Source organism: Alligator mississippiensis, chromosome 7 (assembly GCF_030867095.1).
Source record: "Alligator mississippiensis isolate rAllMis1 chromosome 7, rAllMis1, whole genome shotgun sequence".
NCBI lineage: Eukaryota > Metazoa > Chordata > Crocodylia > Alligatoridae > Alligator > Alligator mississippiensis.
Window position 1 is genome coordinate 39,398,256 of NC_081830.1, and position 22,219 is coordinate 39,420,474.

At 39.5% G+C, this 22,219-nt stretch overlaps 1 protein-coding gene across 9 annotated transcripts in view; it reads right to left on the reverse strand.

Moving 5' to 3' along the window:
- WDR33 (WD repeat domain 33) overlaps window positions 1-22,219 on the reverse strand; it is a 116,900-nt gene that overhangs the window by 53,430 nt on the left and 41,251 nt on the right. For 6 of the 9 annotated variants that reach the window (XM_059730890.1, XM_059730891.1, XM_059730892.1 and 3 more), the window contains one exon: window positions 20,695-20,792. In XM_059730890.1, coding sequence (XP_059586873.1) covers window positions 20,695-20,792 — 98 coding nt within the window. The other 3 variants (XM_059730897.1, XM_059730896.1, XM_059730895.1) reach the window with 3 other exon arrangements.

The window sequence follows — 22,219 nt, forward strand, 5'->3', positions numbered from 1 at the left end:
CGGCTCCTCCAGCTGTGCCTGTCTCTCCCTGGCAGGGGGAGCAGCGGGAGAATCCCCCATGGCTGCCCTACCCAGCCCCAGCCTCCCAGCACTTAAAAAAAAAATAAATAAAAATAAAAGCCTTGTACTCACTAGCTGTAGCAGAGATCAGGGCCTCTGGGAGCTTGTGGCGGAGCCCCCGCAAGCAGCGCGGGGCAGTGGGGATCACCCCCGCACATGGCACTTGCACAGCAGCTGTCACATCGCATGGGTGCAGCACAGCTTGGCAGGGTGCCGCATGCTGTCCAGGAGCTGGAGCAGCTCCAGCAATCACCTAGAGCCCAGCAGTGCTCAGCATCAGTGGCCTCAGCTCCCAGACAGCACACAGCGCCCTGCCAAGCCAAGCCACACCCATGCAATGTGACAGCTGCCTTGCGGGTGCCAAGCAGGGGGGGGGAGGGGGCAATCCCCACTGTCCTGCACTGCGCTGGGGGGGCTCTGCCATGAGCCCTCAGAGGCCCTGATCCCCATTGAGTGTAGGGCTTTTTCTTTTTTTCTTTCAAGTGCCAGGAGGCTGGGGCCAGGCAGGGCAGCCATGGGGGTTTCTCCTGTGGCTCTCCCCCTGCCTGGGGAGAGGCAGACACAGCCAGAGGAGCCACGGGAGAACCTGCAGCCACCTGGCTGTGCCTGCCTCTCCCCAGCTGATCTGAACCTCCGAATCTCATCTGAATCAATTTGGAAGCTTTACATTCGATTCGGACCTTTTAATGGGTCTCCCGATTTTATTTGGATTTGGAGATTCGGCCGCCGAATCAGGCTGAATCTCCTCCAAATCGAACCAGCAACCGAAGCTTCACACAGACCTAGTGTCTGCTACTGCTGTGGGAAATTCCCCCATTCCAGCCAGGGGCAGGGCAAAGCCTGCAGGCTGGATGACCCAGCTCTGCAGGCTATATGTTCAACACCCTTGCCATACAGCAAGGAAAATAATTATGCTAATCAAGTTTTTATACAAGTATTATTGCACCCATAACAACAATATAATCATGCTGGTTTAGACAAGAAGTCAGACTCCTAAATTAAATGTAACACTTGAAAATCTTCCTGGTCAAAGCCAAGCCTTTAAGATTTGAAGAATGCATCAACATAAAATCCTGAAGGATTAGAAATGGTAGATTATGAGATTGCGAAGAGGAACCTGGTATTTCCTTCTAAGCTATGGAATGGAAATGTTCTACTTTAAATACACGTCATTTTATATATATGAAAATGAAAATAGTGAATTTTGGAAGCTTTTAAGGCTCCTACTAAGTCTTATTTTATAGAACTCATGGGATTAAGAGATAAGTAGAGGTACATAGAATAGCCCTAGTAAGGTCTCAAAACACTGGTTAAAAATATTTTCCCTCTGCCATAAGATAAATAATTATGCAAACTCGATTGTGGTCTGATACAATCTAGTTTTACTAGCACCTATTTGAAAATATCTGCATAACTCACTTGTCGATTTATTAAACTGTGAATAACAGAACCATCCCCAAACAGATACAGATAAGACACACATGCACACCATATGCATGATGCACAAACATGTTTGTATAGGTACATGTGCATATAATTATGCTGCCAATAAGAAGATAAAAGGTTAAACTGTCTCCACCTCCAGGAAGTGGAGTTTCCTTGGGAGGAAGGAAGGGTGAAGCTTAAAAAATTTGGCAAAATGCAATACCATATAAACAGTCATATTTTAAATCAAAATAAAGCTCCATGCCTAAAAAACCTCTGACCAGCCTCCTTTGGAAATGGGTTTTTCTCCTTAAAGAAGTAATCATGTCTTCTAAAGTTGTGCAGTAGCTTTGTATATATTTGAGTTGAAATGAACCAGAAGTGGTTGTTAAGGTAGAAAAGTAACTGTTCAGACATTATCTTTTGGTTGCAGCAGCATCTATTAAATTGGCATCCAACAACAAAAGGCTGTATGTGTAATGAGTATGTATCACAAAGTGCTTATATAAGTACTGATTAAAAAAGACAAGACCTTTTAAACAGCAGACACATGGAGAGATAACTCACTGGGATAGGAATGCCGAAAGGCTAAGAATGCTGGCACGATTAGATTATGGTATAATTCCATCCCTATCTTTGGCAAGAGCCTAGAACAGTGGTTCTCAAATCTTTTTAGCCTTAAGGCATGCCTCTATAACTTCTCTGAATTTAGCAGCACCCCAGGTGCCAGTTGAGATTTACTGAGCTAGAATCTAAATTCAGGAAAGTTATGGAGAACTGCTTGAGGCTAAAATGGTTGAGAAACGCTGATCTAGCTGGTTCCAGGGAAGGGTGCCATGGTCAAGACCTTACCATGCTGTGCTCCACTCTTTCCTCTTGCCTTCCATATACCCAAGGGGGTAAGGCCCTACACATGCCCACTTACCATAAGGATGGCCCCTACAGCCAAGACTGCACCCTGGAGCCATGCATGCTGGCAACCAGAGCCATCTGTCCTGGGACCCACTGGTCCTGGGAGTGAGGGACAAGCCATGGGGCAAAGCAGGGCTGAAAAGAGCAGCTCTGTCCATGCATCTGCTCATGCACCCACAACAGGGAGAACTGCTGAGAGTATGGTGGTGGACAGCACAGGTGTGCTGGACGGTAGAGGAAGGTCCCCAGAGGAGCAAAGTCAGGTATGCCACTGGTCTGTGAGATGCTGCAGTGGGGGTGCAGATTCTGACAGGAAAGGAGGAGAGTGCTTTACTCCACACATGGGCTGGGCACTACAGCACTCCAAGGGATGTTGCAATACCCAATTGAGAATCACTGATCTTGGGTCTGAGCATAACCATACTGAAACTGGCAAGCTCAAAGATATAAAACATGAGTCAGACCCTAAAACCATGAAATTAAAAAAAGAAAAAACAGTGTGGGGTTTTGGCCTGTCTTTAGATACACTCTCAGCTTCTGTATGAACATATCAAGTTCAAAGTAGAATTGGATGCAACCAGAAAAACGCAGCCTCTTCAGAGGCTGCTCAGACAATGACTCCAAGGTGACCTCATCTCATCATAAAGGGAGAGTCAATTGTCTCTCTTGCTGCCTGTCTCATCCTTCTGCTAAACCCTTTTCTGTTTCTCCCACTCACCAGATCTGTTACCCACATCCTATTTTTTTTACTCAAGCACCTGCAAATTTTCCTGCCCCATACAAGACCATATTTTCCTTCTCACTGAAAAGCTGAAAGGCACCAAGTCCCTTCTCAGTCTCCCTCTGCCCCTTTGACTTCTTGCACCTTTTCCTGCACACATCCTAATTTCACTTTATCCTGCCAGGTATGGGACATGCATCGGATTATCTCCCGAAGGGCATCAGAGCCAACAGAAACAATGGAAGCCATAAGCTATATTAAGTAGAGGAAAAAAATATTTGTTAGATTACTGCCAGAAACTGGGAGATCACATAAAACTCTAAAACCATAAATATCAGAACAACAATAATATTCAATGCATAAAACTTGATACAGAAAGTTACTACAACCTAAAAGATTACTCAGACCTGGAAACTCTCATACCAGGAAATAACAAGCCTATGGGTTTCAAGTGGTGCATAAGTCTGCATCAGCCCCAAACATATAAGCTCTTACTAAACCCAGTGACTGTCATCTGCAAAGATACTAGCCTGCCTTAAAGTAAGTCCAGATGGGGGTAAAATAGCTGTAAAATTAAAATAAAGAAAAATAGTCCTTAACTCAGATTTGGACAAGCAAAGGCAGGAAATGCCTCAAAAACCTAATGCAGCCTATTTGTACCAAGTAAAATCGTGGTAAAATCCTTCTGAGAACTGACATGAACAGCTATTCAGAAGTACTGTACTGTTGTACTTATACTCTGTTAGGAAATAGGATGTCAGCAGAGAGCTCTCCTTGCTGGAAGTGACATTCCTGGAATTTTGAATGATAATCTGTACCCAGGTTCTCAGCCTGATAGCAGAAACAGATTCTACCTAAATAACAAGACTGTGAACCAGAATATCAAACTAAAAAAAAAAAGAATAAAAATCACTTTGTTTTTTTCTTACGCTTGATGAGGATCCTTCAGACTGAAAAGACTGGTGATTAGGCCCAGAGACATCTTCATTTTCAAGAAACAGAGAATACATCTCTTGCAACCTATATTGTTTTGTTCAGGTGACCTACAGAGAACCCTTCCTTAAGTTTTGACTGAAAGGATATCTGAAGAACTACTTCACTATCTAATACTGTTAATGCAGTTTGCTCCAGAAGTTCATTTTCTATACAAGGAGAGTAATGATAGAGATGGCTTAAGTCAAAAGCCCACTTTTCTACATGCAAAGGTTCCCAACTTAAGTTAGATCTGTTACATTTTTTCTGAATATATTAGACATGGTGGATACAATACAAATAATACAAGTATGAGTGTGCCATCTCCTTAGTCTAAGGTGGATGCACCTACACTTACTATTTATTTCTAATGATGCAGTCTGAATTCTAGACCTAACCAGCAATTGTCTTACACTGCTACCAAAATAGTTGTCTATTGCACCCATTTTTTCCTGAAGGGAAGAAGCAGGATTTCTGACAATTTACAGTGAACCCTACTAGACTTGCACCTAATGACTCAACCTGATTCTCAGACCACTTTTAAAAGTTCCTTTGATGAGCCAAGTGTCCAGTTTAGAAGAACCTACACATGCCCACTATGCACAAATAGTAATCGTCACTGTTAAGTATTGCTCCAACATCAGTTAAAAAGGCTGCAAAGAAGTAGTCAGTCATAGCAGTGGCATTGCTCCCTTATTACAAACTGGATGTCCTGTGCTTGAGAATATCTTTCCATATAAAGCATACACAAAGTCCACAGTAAACGGCAGCCTCTTTCTTTGAAAAAGCATAACAGTTCCTATGGTGAGCCTTCTAAATTTCTTTCACTGGACTCTGATTCAGATCCTCAAGATTCAGGATGGATCTGAGCTCTCTTATCATGCCGGGTCTCAAATAGTACCTGGGATGAAATGTCTCCTTTCATACTGTGACATACATCTGTTTGCATTCTGCCACAGTAGTCTGCTGTATATCTCTTTCTGATGCACAGATTTCCAACGTTTTTTGTTGGGGAGATGCAGGAGCAATATGAAGACGCTTCTGAAAAAGTAAGTTTTGTAGCCACACAACACTCATGACAAACATCTCCAAGGTGACAGTGGGCATTCAGGAGGAGCCCAATCTTCTTACAAGTAGGATGTCCCAGGAGTAAGCACAACTGGCAGAGTAACATGCCAAAACCTTTTAATATACCCTGAGATTTCTTGTTGCTTAGAGATAATGAATGCTCAAATCTTTAGCATCTGATGCACTCTGAGCAGGATTATAGTAGGCACTCTTGAATGTAATCAAAGAAAAGAAGGTAATTTTCTTAGTACTGTTCCCGTTTTCTTCCTTTAGCAGGTGGAAGCTGAGGAATGAGAAGTTAATGCAAGAGAACATAAGACAGAGGTAGGCAAAATATGGTCCGCAGGCCAGATCCATCCCTCCAGGCCATTCTATCCGGCCCACAGGGCCCCTAAAAATATTAGTAAATTAATATTTATTTGCTCCTGGCTACCTGTCAAAGCTGACACGAGTCAGGGACAGTAGGACCCAGGGGGAGCCCTCAGCAGAACTAATAAGCCCAGTCCCATGCCATCCTCTCCCCCCCCCTTCAGTGTCTTTCTGCCCCCAGCCCTGCTCCAGCACCACATGATTCCCAGCTGCATCACCAGACCGGGGAGCATGCGGCCACACCAGGATGTGTGCGTGTGTGTGTGGGCGGGCAGGGGCACAGTGTCTGTGTGTGTTCAATAGGGCGAGTCCCACACATACACCCCACCATACACATGCACCCACACCCCATCTTGCGCTGCCATACATGCAGACCCACACCCATACCCCCTCATACACCCACAGCCACCCTCCCCTCACACAATGCCCCACAAACCCCATACCCACCCACACTCCACATACCCCACATTCACAGTCCTCCACAAACCTATATGCACCCCCCCCACAATATACACGAATAAGACTTCATTTTAAGCTATTATGCAATCAGCTCTATGTACACTACACAGACGCATGTAAATCAGGACAAAAATATTTTTTTTTAAATCAAATTAATGAATGCTGTAGATATTTGCTTTTTAGAATATAATTTGGTATTTTTCTGCTTCTGAGATGGCAAAACCCCTTGCTGAAAAGAGTAATTCTGGGGGCCAAAGGGAGGGACTTTGGGCAGTCAAGGTCAGGGGTTAAGGGGCAGGATTTCTGGTCACAAGATGGCAACCAGGGGGCAGGGCACCTGTCAAGGGGCAGAGCTACCCATGTGGCCCTCGACAGCTTGCCAAAACTCAGTAAGCAGCCCCCCGCTCAAAATAATTTTCTACCCCTGACATAAGGTAACCATCATTCTCTTAGCCTTTTTTAAGCTAGTTGCTATGATACATTTATACATCTATGATACATAGTTCATCCAAGTATTTTGTCTCCAACAGTTGCTGCCACCAGAAACATCAGTGAAAAGTGCTTCTCTGAGGAAGTTTTCTGAGAACATCTTACAGCAATCAGTTTAATTGCTGAACCATAAGGGTTTAGGCATTATTGTTAATGTTTGCTATAAGCATTTTGGACATATACACCCATATAAATCTCCAAATCATTCTGTGAATCTTTCTAAGTTCTTAACTTTAATATGAAGTAACAACAAGCCCATAATCTAACTATGTGTAGTGTGAAAAACTATTTTCTCAGTTTTGAATTTGCCCCCTTCTATGTCATTGGGCATATCTCTTTGTTCTTTTACTCTTCCTGTTTAATGAACACAAGGTCCCACTGCACTTTCTCCATACCGTTGTTTTGCATGGATATGATGCTGCTTATTTGTCACTTTCCTAAAGTTAATATTTCCAATCTTTCTTCATATGGAAGCCTTTTCACCACCTACTCAATCACTCTCACCTCCTGTTTCTGACTGTCCACTATCTAACACTGCAATATCCTTTTTGAAAGGGTGTGACCACACTATCCCAGATGAGGCAAATCTCAGGAAATATATTATCTGTATTATTTTCTATCCATTTTATGCTGCATAACCTTTTTTTGTTTACAGATACAAGTTGAACAGAGGCTTTCATCAAGTTATTCAGAATAATACCAAGATTATTTTCCTGAGCCGATTAAATTGAGACAGTTTCTCCACTGCATAGTAGATGCATAGGAATTAGTCGTGCAAGATCAGAACAACATCCAACAAGCCATTTAGTTCATTACTGACCAGGACAAATACCAGCTGAAAACTGTCATTATTCAGACAATGACACATCCCTGCTGTAAGTACCAGTTCTAAATGTAGTTACTGCATAGGTAACATTTCCTGCTATTCTCCACTACTAAAAGGCTGCCTCACCATATAAAGCATAAGGGTTTTATATCTTTTCAAGCTTTTCTTTAAAAAATTACCAAATTAAATGCATCAATTATTAGACTCAGAAATAGACTATGAAATTTATCATTCTAACTGTACGTTGAATAAAAACAAAATTCCATTACAGGCACTCCTCACTTAAGGACCGAGTTCCGTTCCTGCGACTAGGTCATTAAGCGAATTGGTCGATAAGCGAGGAGCCGCCCCTTGATACTGCGTGCCTTGGCTTGAGACGCTGCACTGCTGTTTCCACAATACGTTTCATACAATACCGACTGCTCGGAGAGCTGGTCGTAAATCCACACAGTCATTAAACAGGTAGGTCATTAAGTGAGGAGTACCTGTGGTTATTTTTAAATTTTCTTCCTTGCATTTTTAATAGTTGTCCCCTTGCTCTTTTTTATGAGAGTCTCTAATTTAAAAAAAAAAAAAAATTAGTTATTATGGTAAATTTCTCATGGCACTTTTATTCATCTCTTCTCTACACAAAATACTCCTAGCTTTTTCACTCTCTTCTTGTACACTTTTTCAGGACTTTAATAATCACCAGCATCAAATAGTGCATACAACTTGTACTTTTTTTAAATAAGGTATCTATAACTGAGTATGGTATTCCAGATGACAGCCTGAGATTAATCTATAATTATATTATTTAATGCAATTTTTTCATCTATAAGCCAAATGCCTGAAGTCACGTATACCTGCAGGAATCGATATCAGGAATGGTAGGCCCTTACCAGTGAGCTCCCCTTATCAGAGGCAACAGACTAGTTCAGCGCCTTCAACCTCACAGCATTGCTTTTGGATTATGGAGTCTAAAAGGGTATTTACTTTCCCACCATAAACTCTACTTTCCCACTTTTAGTCTTGAAAATCCATGAGTTCAATGAGACCATAATCAGAACATCTGATTAAATATTTTCTTCTAAAGAAAATGTAGCCAAAACATTTCAGAGATACTGACTTCAATGTGAAGATTTCCGAGGTACTCAGAGTCATTGACAAAAAGCTCTGCATCAAAAACTTGCTCTTTTTTTCTTTTTTCAATCAAAATAGATATTATGAGAAATTTTGAAAGCTATGTCCAGAAGTCAAATGCATTCTCTTTTTTGCTCCAAAAATTAAAAAATGAGGTAAAGGGATGTGAAGCATTTTTTAGCACCAGTCATCCAGGGAAGAGTACAAGCAAACAGTACCCTTACTAGGAAAAGGAATGCAACCCAGACTCTTATAAACATTGTCTCTTGAAGAAAGAAGAGGAACACAGACCAGCAAAACCCCACTGTTCAACCCAAACCTGGAAGAAACCAGAAGAAAGCTTAAACATTTTAAAGAGAAAAATATTATAGTGATGTTCCTCATTCTCTCTGGAATGAGACTAATGCAGTTTCAGCCTCATCAGGACTTCAACCCTTCATCCTAACACAGGCACTGCACTTCCGGAGAGATGGAAGTGTCAATGGTGCCAAAGACCTTTGGCAAAGACAGGTCCAAAGACAACAGTGAAAAGCCTGGTATCAAATCTGCAACAAAACAGGACATGAAGGATCCTGTATCACCATGAGAATTCTGACCTTACTTTAACACTATATCAGACTGACATGCAAAAATGGCACCAGTATCTTTGAGCAAAGCTGGTTAAACCCAAAGTGATTCAAGCATAGATGCAAATACACTAGTTCCATAACAGGCTAATCCAAATCAGTTCCTAATACTGTCCAAATAGCATATGTAAAAAACTTTGATGCAAAGCAGTCTAGAGTGAAATGGTGCCTCAAAAAACTTAAGTTTAAACTTACCACTTCAAGCACATGGTGCTTTGGTAGTGAAGATGGTTCACTTAACAAGGCATTGGAAATCAGGAATATAATCTAGTACACAGCCTTGAAGTGATGGGGCTCACAGATCCAAGGAGCTACTCAAACTATGTTCATGTGCTTGGTGACAGCACAACCTTCATCTTGGGCTTTCATTTTGAGGAAAAATCTTTAAGTACTCTGGGTCAGCTGTTTAGACTGCTCTAATGGACACTTCTAAGATGTATTTTAAATATTTATGACATCAGTTAGGATCATAGGAAGTTAGGGATGGGAAGAAGCTCAGGAACTCCTACAGTCTAGCCCACTCAGGGCAGGATCAGTCCTGACTAAACCATCCTAATCATGTGCCTTTCTAACCTGCTCTTGAAAATTTCCAGGGATGGAGATTCCACAGCTTCCCTAGTAGCCTGTTCAAATCCTTAGCCATCCTCAGTCAGGAAGTTCCTCCGAAACTCCAACCTAAATTTCCTCTGCTGCAGCCTGAAACCACTGCTCCTAGTCCTATCCCCAAAAGCCAAAAAGAAAAAGTCAATCTCCAGATCCTTCTCATAAATCACCCTTCAGGTATCTGAAGACTAATCAAATCTCCTCTGCGGTCTTCCCTTCTCCACACTAAACAGTCCTACTTTTCAGCCTTTCCTTGTTTCCCAGATATCTAATCATTTTTGTCATTCTCCAAAGGACTCTTTCTAAATCTGCTGTTCACATCCTTCTTGCGAGAGGGTAGGGGAGGGACAGATCACAGCTGGACATAGTACTCTGAGGTCTCACCAGTGCTGAATCAAGCAGAAGAATAACTTTGCTTGATTTGCAAAAGATGTTCCTATTAATACAACCCAGTATGCAGATGGGTTTTCTTTTGGCAACAAGAACATACTTTTGGCTCATACTCAGCTTATGGTCCACTATAACCTTCTCTCTCTTTGGTACTGCAGTATAACCAATCATTCCTCAGTCTGTATTTGTGAATGCTATTATTCTGTACCAATGAGGGAATTTGCACTTGTCCTTTCAGAACTTCATCAGATGATTTGGTTGATCAAATTTCTCCAGTTTATCCAAGCCATTCTGGATCCTAACCTATCCTCCAGAGGGTCTGTCACTCCCATCCAACTTATCTACACATCTGATAAGCATGCACTCGATCCTATTGTCTAAATATTTAACTATGATGTTAAACAATACTGGACCCAGGACAGACACCTAGGGAACTACATTTGATACTGCCTTTCAACTGTAAATTGAGGCATTGACGACTAGTTGAGTGCAACAATCCAACTAGTCGTTTATCTACCTTGCAAAACTTTAATTTTATCTGTATTTTCTTAGCTTATTAATGAGAATATTGTGGGAGAGTGTTGAAAGCTTTGCTAAAAGTCAAGGTACATCACATCCACTGCTTTCCCTACATCTGCAGAGCCTGACACCTTATCATAGAAGGAAAATCAAGTTGGTTAGGCATAAGTTGCCCTTGGTGAATTTATGCTGGCTGGTCCTGTTCATCTTGTTTTCCCTCTGAAACAGATTCCTTGAGGACCTGGCTCTATGACCTTTCCAAGTATCAAGGTCGGTGGTCTGTAATTCCCTGGGTCCTTCTTCTTCCCATTCTTAAAGATGGGCACCATATTTGTCCTTCCCAATCATCCAGAACTGCACCATGAGTTCTCAAAAAGAATAACCGATTTCCTTCAGTACTCTAGGCTGTATCCCATCCAGACCTATTGACCTAAAAGCATCTAGCATCTCTAAATAATCCACAACCTGTTCTTCCACTGCTCTAAGCTATTTGCCTCCTTCCTTATCTTTACTGCTAACTACACCCATCACCTAGTAGGTTATTTGTGAAGACTTAAGTAAAAAAAGAGATTAAATACTTCAGCCTTCTCTGCATCATCTATAACTAGACTGCCTTTTACATTACGAGACCTACACTTTCTTTGGTCTTCTTACTTCTGACATAGTTGTGGAATCCCTTTTATTGCTTTTTATATTAATAGCTCCAGGTGGCATATCCATACAAATATCCTCCCAGGGCAAAAGATACTCTTCTCCTAAACCCAAGACACAGCATTATGCCTACCCGTGTGAAATACTGTATGGCTGCATGTGAATTTTTTTAACTTGCCGAGCTTCCTTTCTGCTACTAATGCAACAGTAAAGTTTACACAAGTAGTTAATGAAGAATTCAATGATATGCCATGCATTAACATTTTAAAAGCTAAAGGTCTGAGAAAGAAAAAACTCCTACTGAACTAACTATGAAAGTACTCAAAGCTCCTCAGAGAAGTATAACTCTGAGCAAACTTTGAAGTGTCAATGGCATTCAAAACTAATATGAAGCATCACATGTATGTAAATTAAATACACTGTGACTGGGCAAAAATGCACGAAACTAACATTCCAAATCAAAACAGAAAAACGTTCGCAAATACCAATGCCCCATGGCCAAAGTAGCCCAACAAAGACAGCAGGCAAAACAATTTTAAAAAGAGTGAATTTTATTTGGACTAACTGAGGATACATGGATATACAAACAATGGACAGTCAACAGAAATGGATCTGGAGTCCTTTAGCTGGCCATGGCCAAGAAAAGGTAATGGGAAGGGTCCAGAAAGAGTCAAGGCACTGGCAAATCATCAATATATCCCAAAGCAAGGCAGGGGTGATGGGAGATGATTGCTTACTTAACAAAGCCTTGGAAAGTTAAAATCTTAGCAAACACTCGGCCTTATTTCCTGTTGGGAACTAAATTCCCAAAAACAGAATTCCTGTAAGGTCAACATTTTTTGAAGAAATATTTATTATTTCATAGCCAATTAAAATGTCTGATCTACAGAACATATGTTAATACACCTGCAGAATACAATGTGGTAAAATTTATATTACTATGAAAACCTTAACTTCTCCAGTCCCTAATAATACTTAAATACATGGCCATATCATTGCAACAATGTAATTTTTATACCTAATTTTATCAAAGCTACATTAATTTTCTTAGCTTTCCCCAGAGTTGGGATCATATCAGCCATATTTTATAGTAGCGTAACAAAAAACAGGGGAGGGTGTTTCCGGTTGCAGGCTCTCTCAATAGGAATAGCTTAAGAACATCTCATTCTATGATGCAATTCAAACTTCTTGTATAGGAATAAAAGACCAAAGGAAGGAATCTTTAATGCCATTTTTGCAGAACACTCACAGGAAGGGGCTTTTTTTTGTATTGAAAAAGACTCTGATCAATTTTTAATACTTTGTTGTTTTAAAACAAAACTTTCCCTCCTATGAGCTATCAACCTCATTGTACTTAAACCCCCAACACACACACTTCGTACAAAAAGACAGCCACAAATTCTAAACAGACAACTTGACTGAGACTTAAGTGAGACAAGATAAACAGTCAAGTAATTTTTTTTGTGGAGGGTGCCTGAAACCCAGAAATTGCATGTTCCACATAGAGGGCCTGTGAGTCTACCTTTGACCTAAAGATTCATTCAAAACAAAAGCATGAAATGGCATGTGCTGGGTAAGGAGGATTAGATGCTATTCCCTCTGTAAGTCACTTATCCAGTGCTAAGAACTACTGTGGAATGATGGCAAGGGCTTCTTCCACTTAACCCCCCCCAAATTGCTGACAATGCAGAAGTACTATCTAGTCTAAGAGTCCAAATGTATATTACATTAAAGATCTGTTGCAACACTAGGCAGAACTGTCATAATATAAATTACTCTTGTTTTTGTGATGATTAGCAGGCTGCTTAGCAATTAGCAGCTCACCTGAGCAGAACTATCATCTCAAAGCTACAAGTGTCCCATTTCACTTTCTGAATGAAAATGATATTAAGATGGGTTGCAAGAACAGCAGCAGATTCGTAAGAGTCCAGCAACCATAGATAGCTTCAGGATCCTATCCCAGGAGCATTCTCAGCGATGGCTGCAAAGCAGCAGCCAAAAAAAAAAAAGATATATGTGCCCAAGAAGTTTGTCTATATTAGGAAAGGTGTTCAAGTGTTAAATGTTACCTATTCCCACCTAACCTTTGAGCCTCTCCCCTTAAATGTGCAAACCGTGGGACAGATAAAATAGGCATGCAGCTGTATCTCAATGGTTTACTCTGAATTATGTGAGGAAGGCAAAGGAAAATATCTCCATTTTTTTAAATTTTAGCCCAAAATCAAAAAGATGGCAGCCCAGGATATCTATTCACAAAAGACTTACTCCTTCAGAATTTCTTTAGCTATAAAAATTGCACTACAATTAAGGCCAATGGCACATTGAAAGTGAGGAAGAAAATAATATTAGTGTTGTAAGGGCTAATTAGTTCCAGTAATGCTCAAGAAATAAGCCAGGAAAACACTGTTCACAATTATGCATTCTAAGGAGAAACAATTCCTGAAGGATTAAAATTTTTTCCTATGCAAGCATCTGTGGAGACTCCCAGAAATTCTTTAATTATTTAAAAGCAATTAGGGCAAGAAATTCCTTAGTTTTTAAATTACATCACTGAAGATGGAGTAATTACAGAAGTAAACTGAAGTACATAGATGTAAGCGCTGTCCGATGCTAAAGAGCAAGTTAATGTAGACACAGGAATTCTGTAGGACTCAAGAATTTTGATTCTCAGGATTTCAATTCTTGAGGCTACATTTCTTCAGAACACAGCTAAGAAATGTTGTGATGGTAGGGAAAAAATAAAACAAAGAAATAAACAAAAAAAAACATTACTTACATGAAAACTCAGGCTTTGCCTCTAGGCTGAGATAGTTGGGATACATGAACTGAATTGTAAAAAGGATAAAAGTCAAGACACTTTGAAGGTATATTACTATGAAACAAAGGTCCAGAAGCAGAGCACACAAAAGTAGGAAAACAAATTTCTTCAAAGGTAATGAAATTAGATTGCTAATAGAGTACTGTGCAATTTAATAAAAAAGTACAAGCAGGAGATTTCTGTTTCAGAATGTATGCATGTGCACGCACATGCACACAGAATTTTTGCAGGACTGAAGGAACTAAGAGGTGACACTGCCAGAACTGTTGGCAATGGTATGTAACCTACTGTTACAAATGACCTCTGTGCCAGACAACTGGCCAGTTGCCAACATAACACCCCATCTTCAAAAAGGGCTCCAGAGGTGACCCTGGGAACTACAAACCAGTAAGTCTCACTTCCATCCCTGGCAAGTTGGTAGAATCTATAATAAAGAATAATATCAGCAATCTCATGGACAAATAAATATATTTTTCTAGGGAAAAGTCAGCGTGATTTTTGTGAAGGGAAATCCTGCCTCAATCTGCTGGAATTCTTTGAGGGTATTAACAAACATGTGGACAAGGGGGATCCAGTTTATATAAAATATCTGGACTTTCAAAAACCTTTGAGAAGTTTCCACACCAAAGGCTTTTAGAAAAACTGAGTTGCCATGGGGTTGAAGGGAAGGTTCTTTTGTGGACTGAGAGCTATTAAAAGCAAGCAAGCAAGCAAGCAAGCAAAGGGTAGGGCTAAATGGTTATTTTTTAGGATGGAGGGAAGACAAATGTGGGTCCCACAGGGATCTGTGCTGGGTCCAATTCTGTTCACCATTTTCATCAGGGATCTGAAAATGGGGCTGCACAGTCAAATATCCAAATTTGCAGATGATACCAAAATATGCTGCATAGTTAAGTCCCAGGCTGATAGAAGCAAGCTGCAGAAAGATCTCACCAAGCTAAGTAAGTGGGCACAAAAAGTGGCAGATGGACTTCAATACTGACAAGTGCAAGGAAAATACACCTAGGGAAAGAGCCTCAAGTATATATACACAATGCTGGGTTCTGAACTAGCTGTTATGACTCAGGAAAGAGACCTTGCAGTCATTGTAGATAGTTCTCTAAAAAGTCAGCTCCATGTGCAGTGGCAACCAGAAAAAACAATAAAATGCTGGCTATCATTAAGAAGGGAACTAAAACTAAAACAGAGAACATCATTATATCACTACACAAATCCAGGGTGTGACCACCTCTTGAATATAATGTAGAGTTCTGGTCTCCACATGTCAAAAAAGGATGCAATAGAATTGGAAAAGGTACAGACAAAGGCAAGCAAAATGATCAGGGGTATGGAGCAGTTGCCATACCAAAAGAGAATAAAAAGGCTAGGACTCTTCAGCTTGGAAAGGATACGGTTGAGGAGGGATATGAGAGGTCCACAAAATCATGAAGGTTATGGACCAAGTGAAGAGGGAACTGTTATTCACCAAGTCCTAGAATACTAGAACTAGGGGGAACCTGCCAAAACTAACAGGAAACAGGTTTAAAACTAATGAAAGTACTTTTTAATGCAACATATAGTTAAATGGTGCAGTTCACTGTCACAGGAGGTGGTGGAGGCAGACACAATGGCCAGGTTCAAAAAAAAAAAAGGGAGGGGGCAGAAGGGGAGGGGGCACTGAATAAATTCATGGATGAATAGATGATAGATCTATTAATGACTTTTGAACAGAACAGTTAGAAAGGTTTCTGCTGGAATATCCAATAATGGTGGATGTCAGGGAGAACAATGAATAGGGGATAGATCACTCCAGATATATTTGGTTCAATAGGTGCCTCTAAAGCATCCACCCCTACCACTGCCAGACAGAGGATACTGGGCTAGATGGATCCTTGGTCTAACGTAGTATTGCAGTTCTTACATTCATACTAATTTTATGGGGACATATGAATACTAAAGTTGTCTAGTGCCTGATACAATAAAATGCATAGAAAATCTGGAATTGCTCTTTCCCTGCCCCCCTCCAAAATAAGAAATGCATGCATGACCATGTCAGTCTGCATTTCAACTATGTGCACAATAGGCTGTCTGGTACTTACTCTTGAATCTTAAAGAAATGAATCATATCTTAATGCTAGGATGTTTTAAAGTGCATTTGCAGGGAATATAGGAAGCATGTATGTAAATTTCTCAGACCAGTACTTTTAGGACTACTTATGCCATCACAAGTGGTGACCCAATCAGAACACCACACAAAACCAAAAATGGCAATATGGCTCTTTAAAAAAAAATAAATAAAAAAAAATTTAAGAACCCAGAGAAGGAGAAAAGGTGTTCAATGTAGCATTTATTCTGTTCTGGATTATGGCTCCAAAAACTTTAAAGCAGTGGAAAAGCTTTGTTTCCTAATCTGCTTTTGGCTTAAGATTTAAAAAAAACCAAACCAAAACAAAACCCCTTAAAGTTTGACAAATTACTGCATACACACTTTAGGTCACAACTCAATCCAAATCTGGATGTCCCAGATAGGGTGGACTTTTACGATAAGTAAAACCTTTACAATGACTAAAACCTATTTGATAAGTCTTTAAGAGTCCCTATTAAAAAAGACAGTATAATCTTGTTTAAAAAGAAGAGCCTGAAGAGACACCTTGAAGCATACTGAAAACTATGGATGAAACATTATATACTATGGTTGAAACATTATATACAATGGCAACATATTCTACAGTAATGTAGGATCTAAGAATTCAAGAAAAATGGCATGTCTTTACCACTGATTTCTGTTCATACTGCTAGGTGCAATTTAGAAATGGCAATTTTACAATGAAAGGTGTTTATATGCCTTTCTTGCCATATCGGTCCAAGACAAATATCCTGAGATTTAAGACATCAGACAAATCAAGTGACCACCTGAATCTTTAAAATAAATAAATAAATAAATAAGTCTTCAAAACTTTATCAGCAATAATGTCCCTTCATACGTAACACTGCTACAGAAGTGCAAACAGAGAAGTGGTCAGAAGGAAACGGGATGCCAGAAACACAAATGTTGCATTTCTGAAGGTTTTTTCTAATTTTTGTTTATTTCCCATCATTAGAAATGGCCTTGCAAAGACCTTAAAGACTAATACAACATCCCCCACCCCCACCCCCACATATACTGGTCTTTCATAGTTCTCTTTGCACCACTTGCTTGTTATCAAACTATGTTTATACAAAGTATACATTGTGTCAAAACTGTGCCGACACTAAACAGGTCCATTTTAGTTTTCTACTAATTCATGTTACATGGTTGCTACTTCAAAAAATTAACACTATATTATTTAAAATGGGTCAGGACTGCCCAATCCCAGCTTCGGTTTAGGGTAAAACAGAAGAAAATGGACAAGTGGAAGTTCAACACATAAGTGAACAGAAAACAAAGGACCATTACTTAAAATGCTGCTGTACTGCTATTCATTTCAACATAAAAGTACCCTTACAAATAAGTTACATAAAGGTGGTCTGTAAAGGGAAAAACTGTTCCTTTATTATATGCCATAAGCAAAAAGGACAAAATACTGAAAAGACTTTTTAAAAAGATTAATTTTTAATGTATAAAAATAACTGTTTTGAAAGACTACTATGATTGAAGAAATGGGGAAAGAATGACATTCAAAGAGTAAAAGCTGACAATTTAAGCTAGGTGAATCTGGGTTAGAGTAAAAAAAAACAACAAAAAAAAAACAAACACTTAAAACATTACATTGTAAGAAAAGCAAAGCAGGGCACAAGCAGATCACTATCATCATCTACATTTGACAAAATGGCAAAGAACAATTGCCCCATTTGTCTAATATAGCCAAAGGGATTCTGGCTTAATTTAAGATAGTAATAAAGTATGTCAGAAAAAATATCACTGGAATACTGCAAATTCTCCTCCAGAGACTGAAGAACTCCATCCTTCTTTCCTCCTCAGTCAATCTTGTGCTCCCCCATTCCCAATTAACAGTCAGTTCAACACTAGTTAGAACTGGCTAGAAATGTTTCTAGAGGTCAACCTGAAGCCTTTCTCCACCCAACGTGGAGAGTAAGCTGCTCCTGTCTACTGTAATACAGAAAATATATTAAGTCACAAGGAGTCTTATCTTATCAAGCAAGAGTTTGGTCCACTGCCTTTGCACTTTGGTACTGCTAGGCTAGGAGTAAACAGGAACCCTGATTTAATGACATGGCAGTGAATTACAAAAGATCATCTGGCTTGTTTTCAAATACAATTCATTAGCTTGTTGCTACAGAATCAATAGGAAGGCATAAAGGAAATAGTCTCTCACAGTTGCAACATTTTTTGAAAATTAAGGAGTGGTTGCAATGACTTTTATATATAGATATTTATTAGCTGGGAGGATAGGGTAAAACTTTAAAAGTCAGTTTTGAGCCTAAACTACACTGAGGCTCTGCTTTAGTTATGCTGAACTTCAAAAGCATTAGTATTTACTGGAACACCTAAGAAATGGCTTGTGTGAGAAAAGGAAGTACAGCATCAGTATATACAGACATGACTATATAGTGCACCAAACATAGCTTGGCCTACCAGTCATTTTTAATTAACTCTAACATTACAACCTGCAGCTTACAGGAACCTTCCAGCACCAGTGGCAGAACCTTTAAAATTCTGTAATAAACCAATATTTTTCCTGGCAATCATCCTAAATAAGGCACAAAAGCTCAACGTGTAGGGAGAAAATGAAGAAAGGTCTGAAGATTAACTTGGTATAGTAGTAGCTAAAAGATTTTCAACTGCCACCCTGAAGATCATGATGCATCTTTTTCTACCCAGGAAGGGAGGCTCTCGTGCAATTCTTTTAAGTTGGTTACTGGAGTAAGAGAACTGGACAATGAAGAGTCCAGCTTTCTCCTTACCCACCCACTGCCAAAAAAAAGTTTATTTTCTCATCACTTTTAAAAAGTGTTTTCTGTTGTTGTTCAGTAAACAGCAACAAAAGTTTTTGTGAGAATCTGCATATTGGGTTGTGAAGATCTGACAATACTGCTCATTTACATCAGCTTTGTAAAAGTGCACTATACATACACTAAATAAAATTATACAGTAAATGTTATTTGCTTAATAGAACTATTTAAAAATATAAATATGGTAGATTACAAAAACAGTTATGATGTATTTAAAAAATAAAAAATAATTCTATTTATGGAATGAACATACAGTCCCAACCTTCACATAAAAGAAAGAAATCCGGTGCAAGTACCATTACATACAAGTCTGAAATGCTTTTGTTTCCTTGTTTAAGAGACCTCCATGCAAGAAGGATGATAGGTAAGAGTTCAGGAGTTTATTACGACTCACATGCTAGACTAAACTCTGTAGCGATACAATCCCTGTTTCTGCTGTATAATCTAACTGAACAGTTAGAGTGACTGCATTGGGTATCACTCAATCCAGAATTTGATCCTTTATAGAGCACCCATCACAAGTCTCCAAACCGGTGGATGCTTTGGGTTTAAAAAATAAAAGTGATGTGTCCTAGAAATGTCTGCTAACTCCTGAGACAAATGGAGCTTCCTGCGGTCAATGTTTTTTTGCTGGAAAAAAATCACTGCAAGGCTATGGGAGCCTGATGTTTCTTCATAATAATGGAATTCAAAGAAATAACAAATCTGTATCATTAGAACAGAGTCTAAAAGCCAAGAGAAGCAGGAGCCTTTTGCTTTATAAAAAACCCCACAATGCATGTCCAAGTATGAAACTTAAGATTTTTTAAATCCTTTTTCACCGGAAAAAAATGTGTCAAATAAGTTCAGACACTGAGGCCAAAAATCCCAGCGTTTCAAGGTGCATCTTTCTCTGTTGTCTGTCTGGATGCCAGCATCCTGTCAATATACCATGGTATGAAGGCTGTGTTTATACAGCCCTTCATGGTTTTATCCCATTAACTGTACTATATTATGTAGTATTCCAACATATGAAAATGATCCAATACAGTCAAAACTAAGTGACATTTTCCAAGAGAAAGGACAGTTCGTATACATTATGACCGCTAATTAACACGCTTGAAGAAAAGGAGGTAGAAGACCCCTGAACAGTAACTAGAAGAAAAGAAGCAGAAGTTTCTTCATGTAGATGCTGGACAGCAACTATGGAATTCAGAAGCCAATACATTTCCGGTGTACAGCGTTTGGTGGGGTCAAAGTGCAAATGTTTTGCCTATCTAATGAAATGTTTCCCTTTGGAATTGATAAACAGGACCGATTTCCCTTTGAATAAACCTGAGTGAAATGAGTGCTTCCAGAGTTACTTCCTTGAAAAACAGCACATTCTGCATGAGCATGTGTGTGTTCTTGAGCAAATGTTAATGATTAAACACTGAAGAAAGATTAAGAATATCTCTGCCTTTCTAACTGCTGCTTCTTCCAACACTAGGAGTAGGAAAGCATCCTTATATCCAAAAGCTAGAATTTAAACAGGTGTTGACATAAGATAATGTAAATCTGAATGCCTGTCTAGCTGTATACTGGGAGATACCAATAGCAGCAGGCACCAACTGAAAGATATGCTTGAAAGATTTAAGGTAGGGATGTTATACAAAAATGGACATAAGCTGGTTGTTCTGTATTGTGAAAAAATTAATTACAAGAAGCTTTCCCCCTCTTGAAATACCCCAATCAGTACTATTTGTACACATACCTCGAAGAATTCTCTCCTCATGGCAACGTAGAAAGTCCCAGATTCTAACAGTGCCGTCATCAGAGCATGTAGCAAATTTATTATCCGTGGGTGAGAAACTGTTACATGAAGACACACAGCAGGGGAAAGAAGTCAGCATTTAGCAGATTATCTATGCTTCTCAGACAGGGCAAAATTAAACTGTAAGGTGTTATACACTGACGGATGCATTTGAACATAGGGACCTTTAAGTGAACATGGTGTCTGCACAATACTCTGAATTTAGCATATGATTTACTCCTGCACTTCAGTTCCCAGCCAAATAGGAAAAAAATAGAAAATTATACTTAATTCTACCCTACCTATGAATGCATCCAGCAGTACTGTGGGACCAACAGCAACATATATAAGATTTAACAGGAAATGGAGACCTAGATTTCCATACTGTTGACAGCTGTATACAGAAAGTAACCCTGTGCAGAAGCATAGGGATATGGCACCAAGAGCAAATTTCCTCTTCAGCCACAGATGCCTTGCAGCAAAAGAAGCAAAAATTAAATGGTGGTGGAGAAAAGAAAGAGGCTACTGTTACTTGCAGCTGAACTGGTGTTAAAAAATTCTTACATAAAGCATGTTCTACTCATGAGGAGGAACAGAGGGAGTCTACAGCCATGGAAGAAGCTTCCATACAGATCAATATTGTTTGATGAAAGCCACTGGGAAAAGGGTGGGAGTTTAACCATGTGATTTGGGTCAGAACATCTCCAGCAACTGACAGGCAGCCAATTCCTCTTTTGATGCAGTAAAAGACCAAAGAAGAGTCTGTTCAGTTAATTCCAAAGCAGCCTCCTTGAAGTCCCAGATCTTTATGACCAGGAGGGGGCTTAAAATATTGGAGAATGAACATGATACACCAACCAAAAACTGCATCCAATGTAAGTATTATTTGTAATCAATCTCTGCCAAGAAATCCTGCATCTTATCAAAGAGGAAAATGGGGACCTCAATGGAAAAAGTGTTTCTGTGGCAGTGAACCTCTTACCATGAAAGGCCAGCACCACAACTGAAGAAACACTGCTTTAGCTTTATTTGGGTCTGCAGCTCCTCTTCAGGCTTACTTTAAAAACATTTCTTCTATTTACATTTCTTACTAAAAGATTATATGCAGGTTTACTTTAGAAAACATCTTTCATTTACATCTTACTGAGAAAGTATCACTTAAAATTCCATTTGTCATATAAAATAGACATTTTCACAACTGAGGCATCAACACTGAACCAGGAGAATGTCCTACAGTCTTCTTTTCAATAGTATGCTTACATTTTCAAAGCTTGAAGAACCCATTCAGTATTAACATTAGACTTCTGGATGTGGCAATCTGTGTGGGTCTTTAGTATTAGTGGAAACCTTGGCTTCACCAAGCCAAGCAGTTCTTCACTTTATTTAGCTTTTTATTCTTTTGTGAGAACTATGCAGCTGTTTTATTTCTGAAGGCTTTATATTTTATTCAGTTAGATTATTAAAGACTGAATTCTTTATTTGGAAT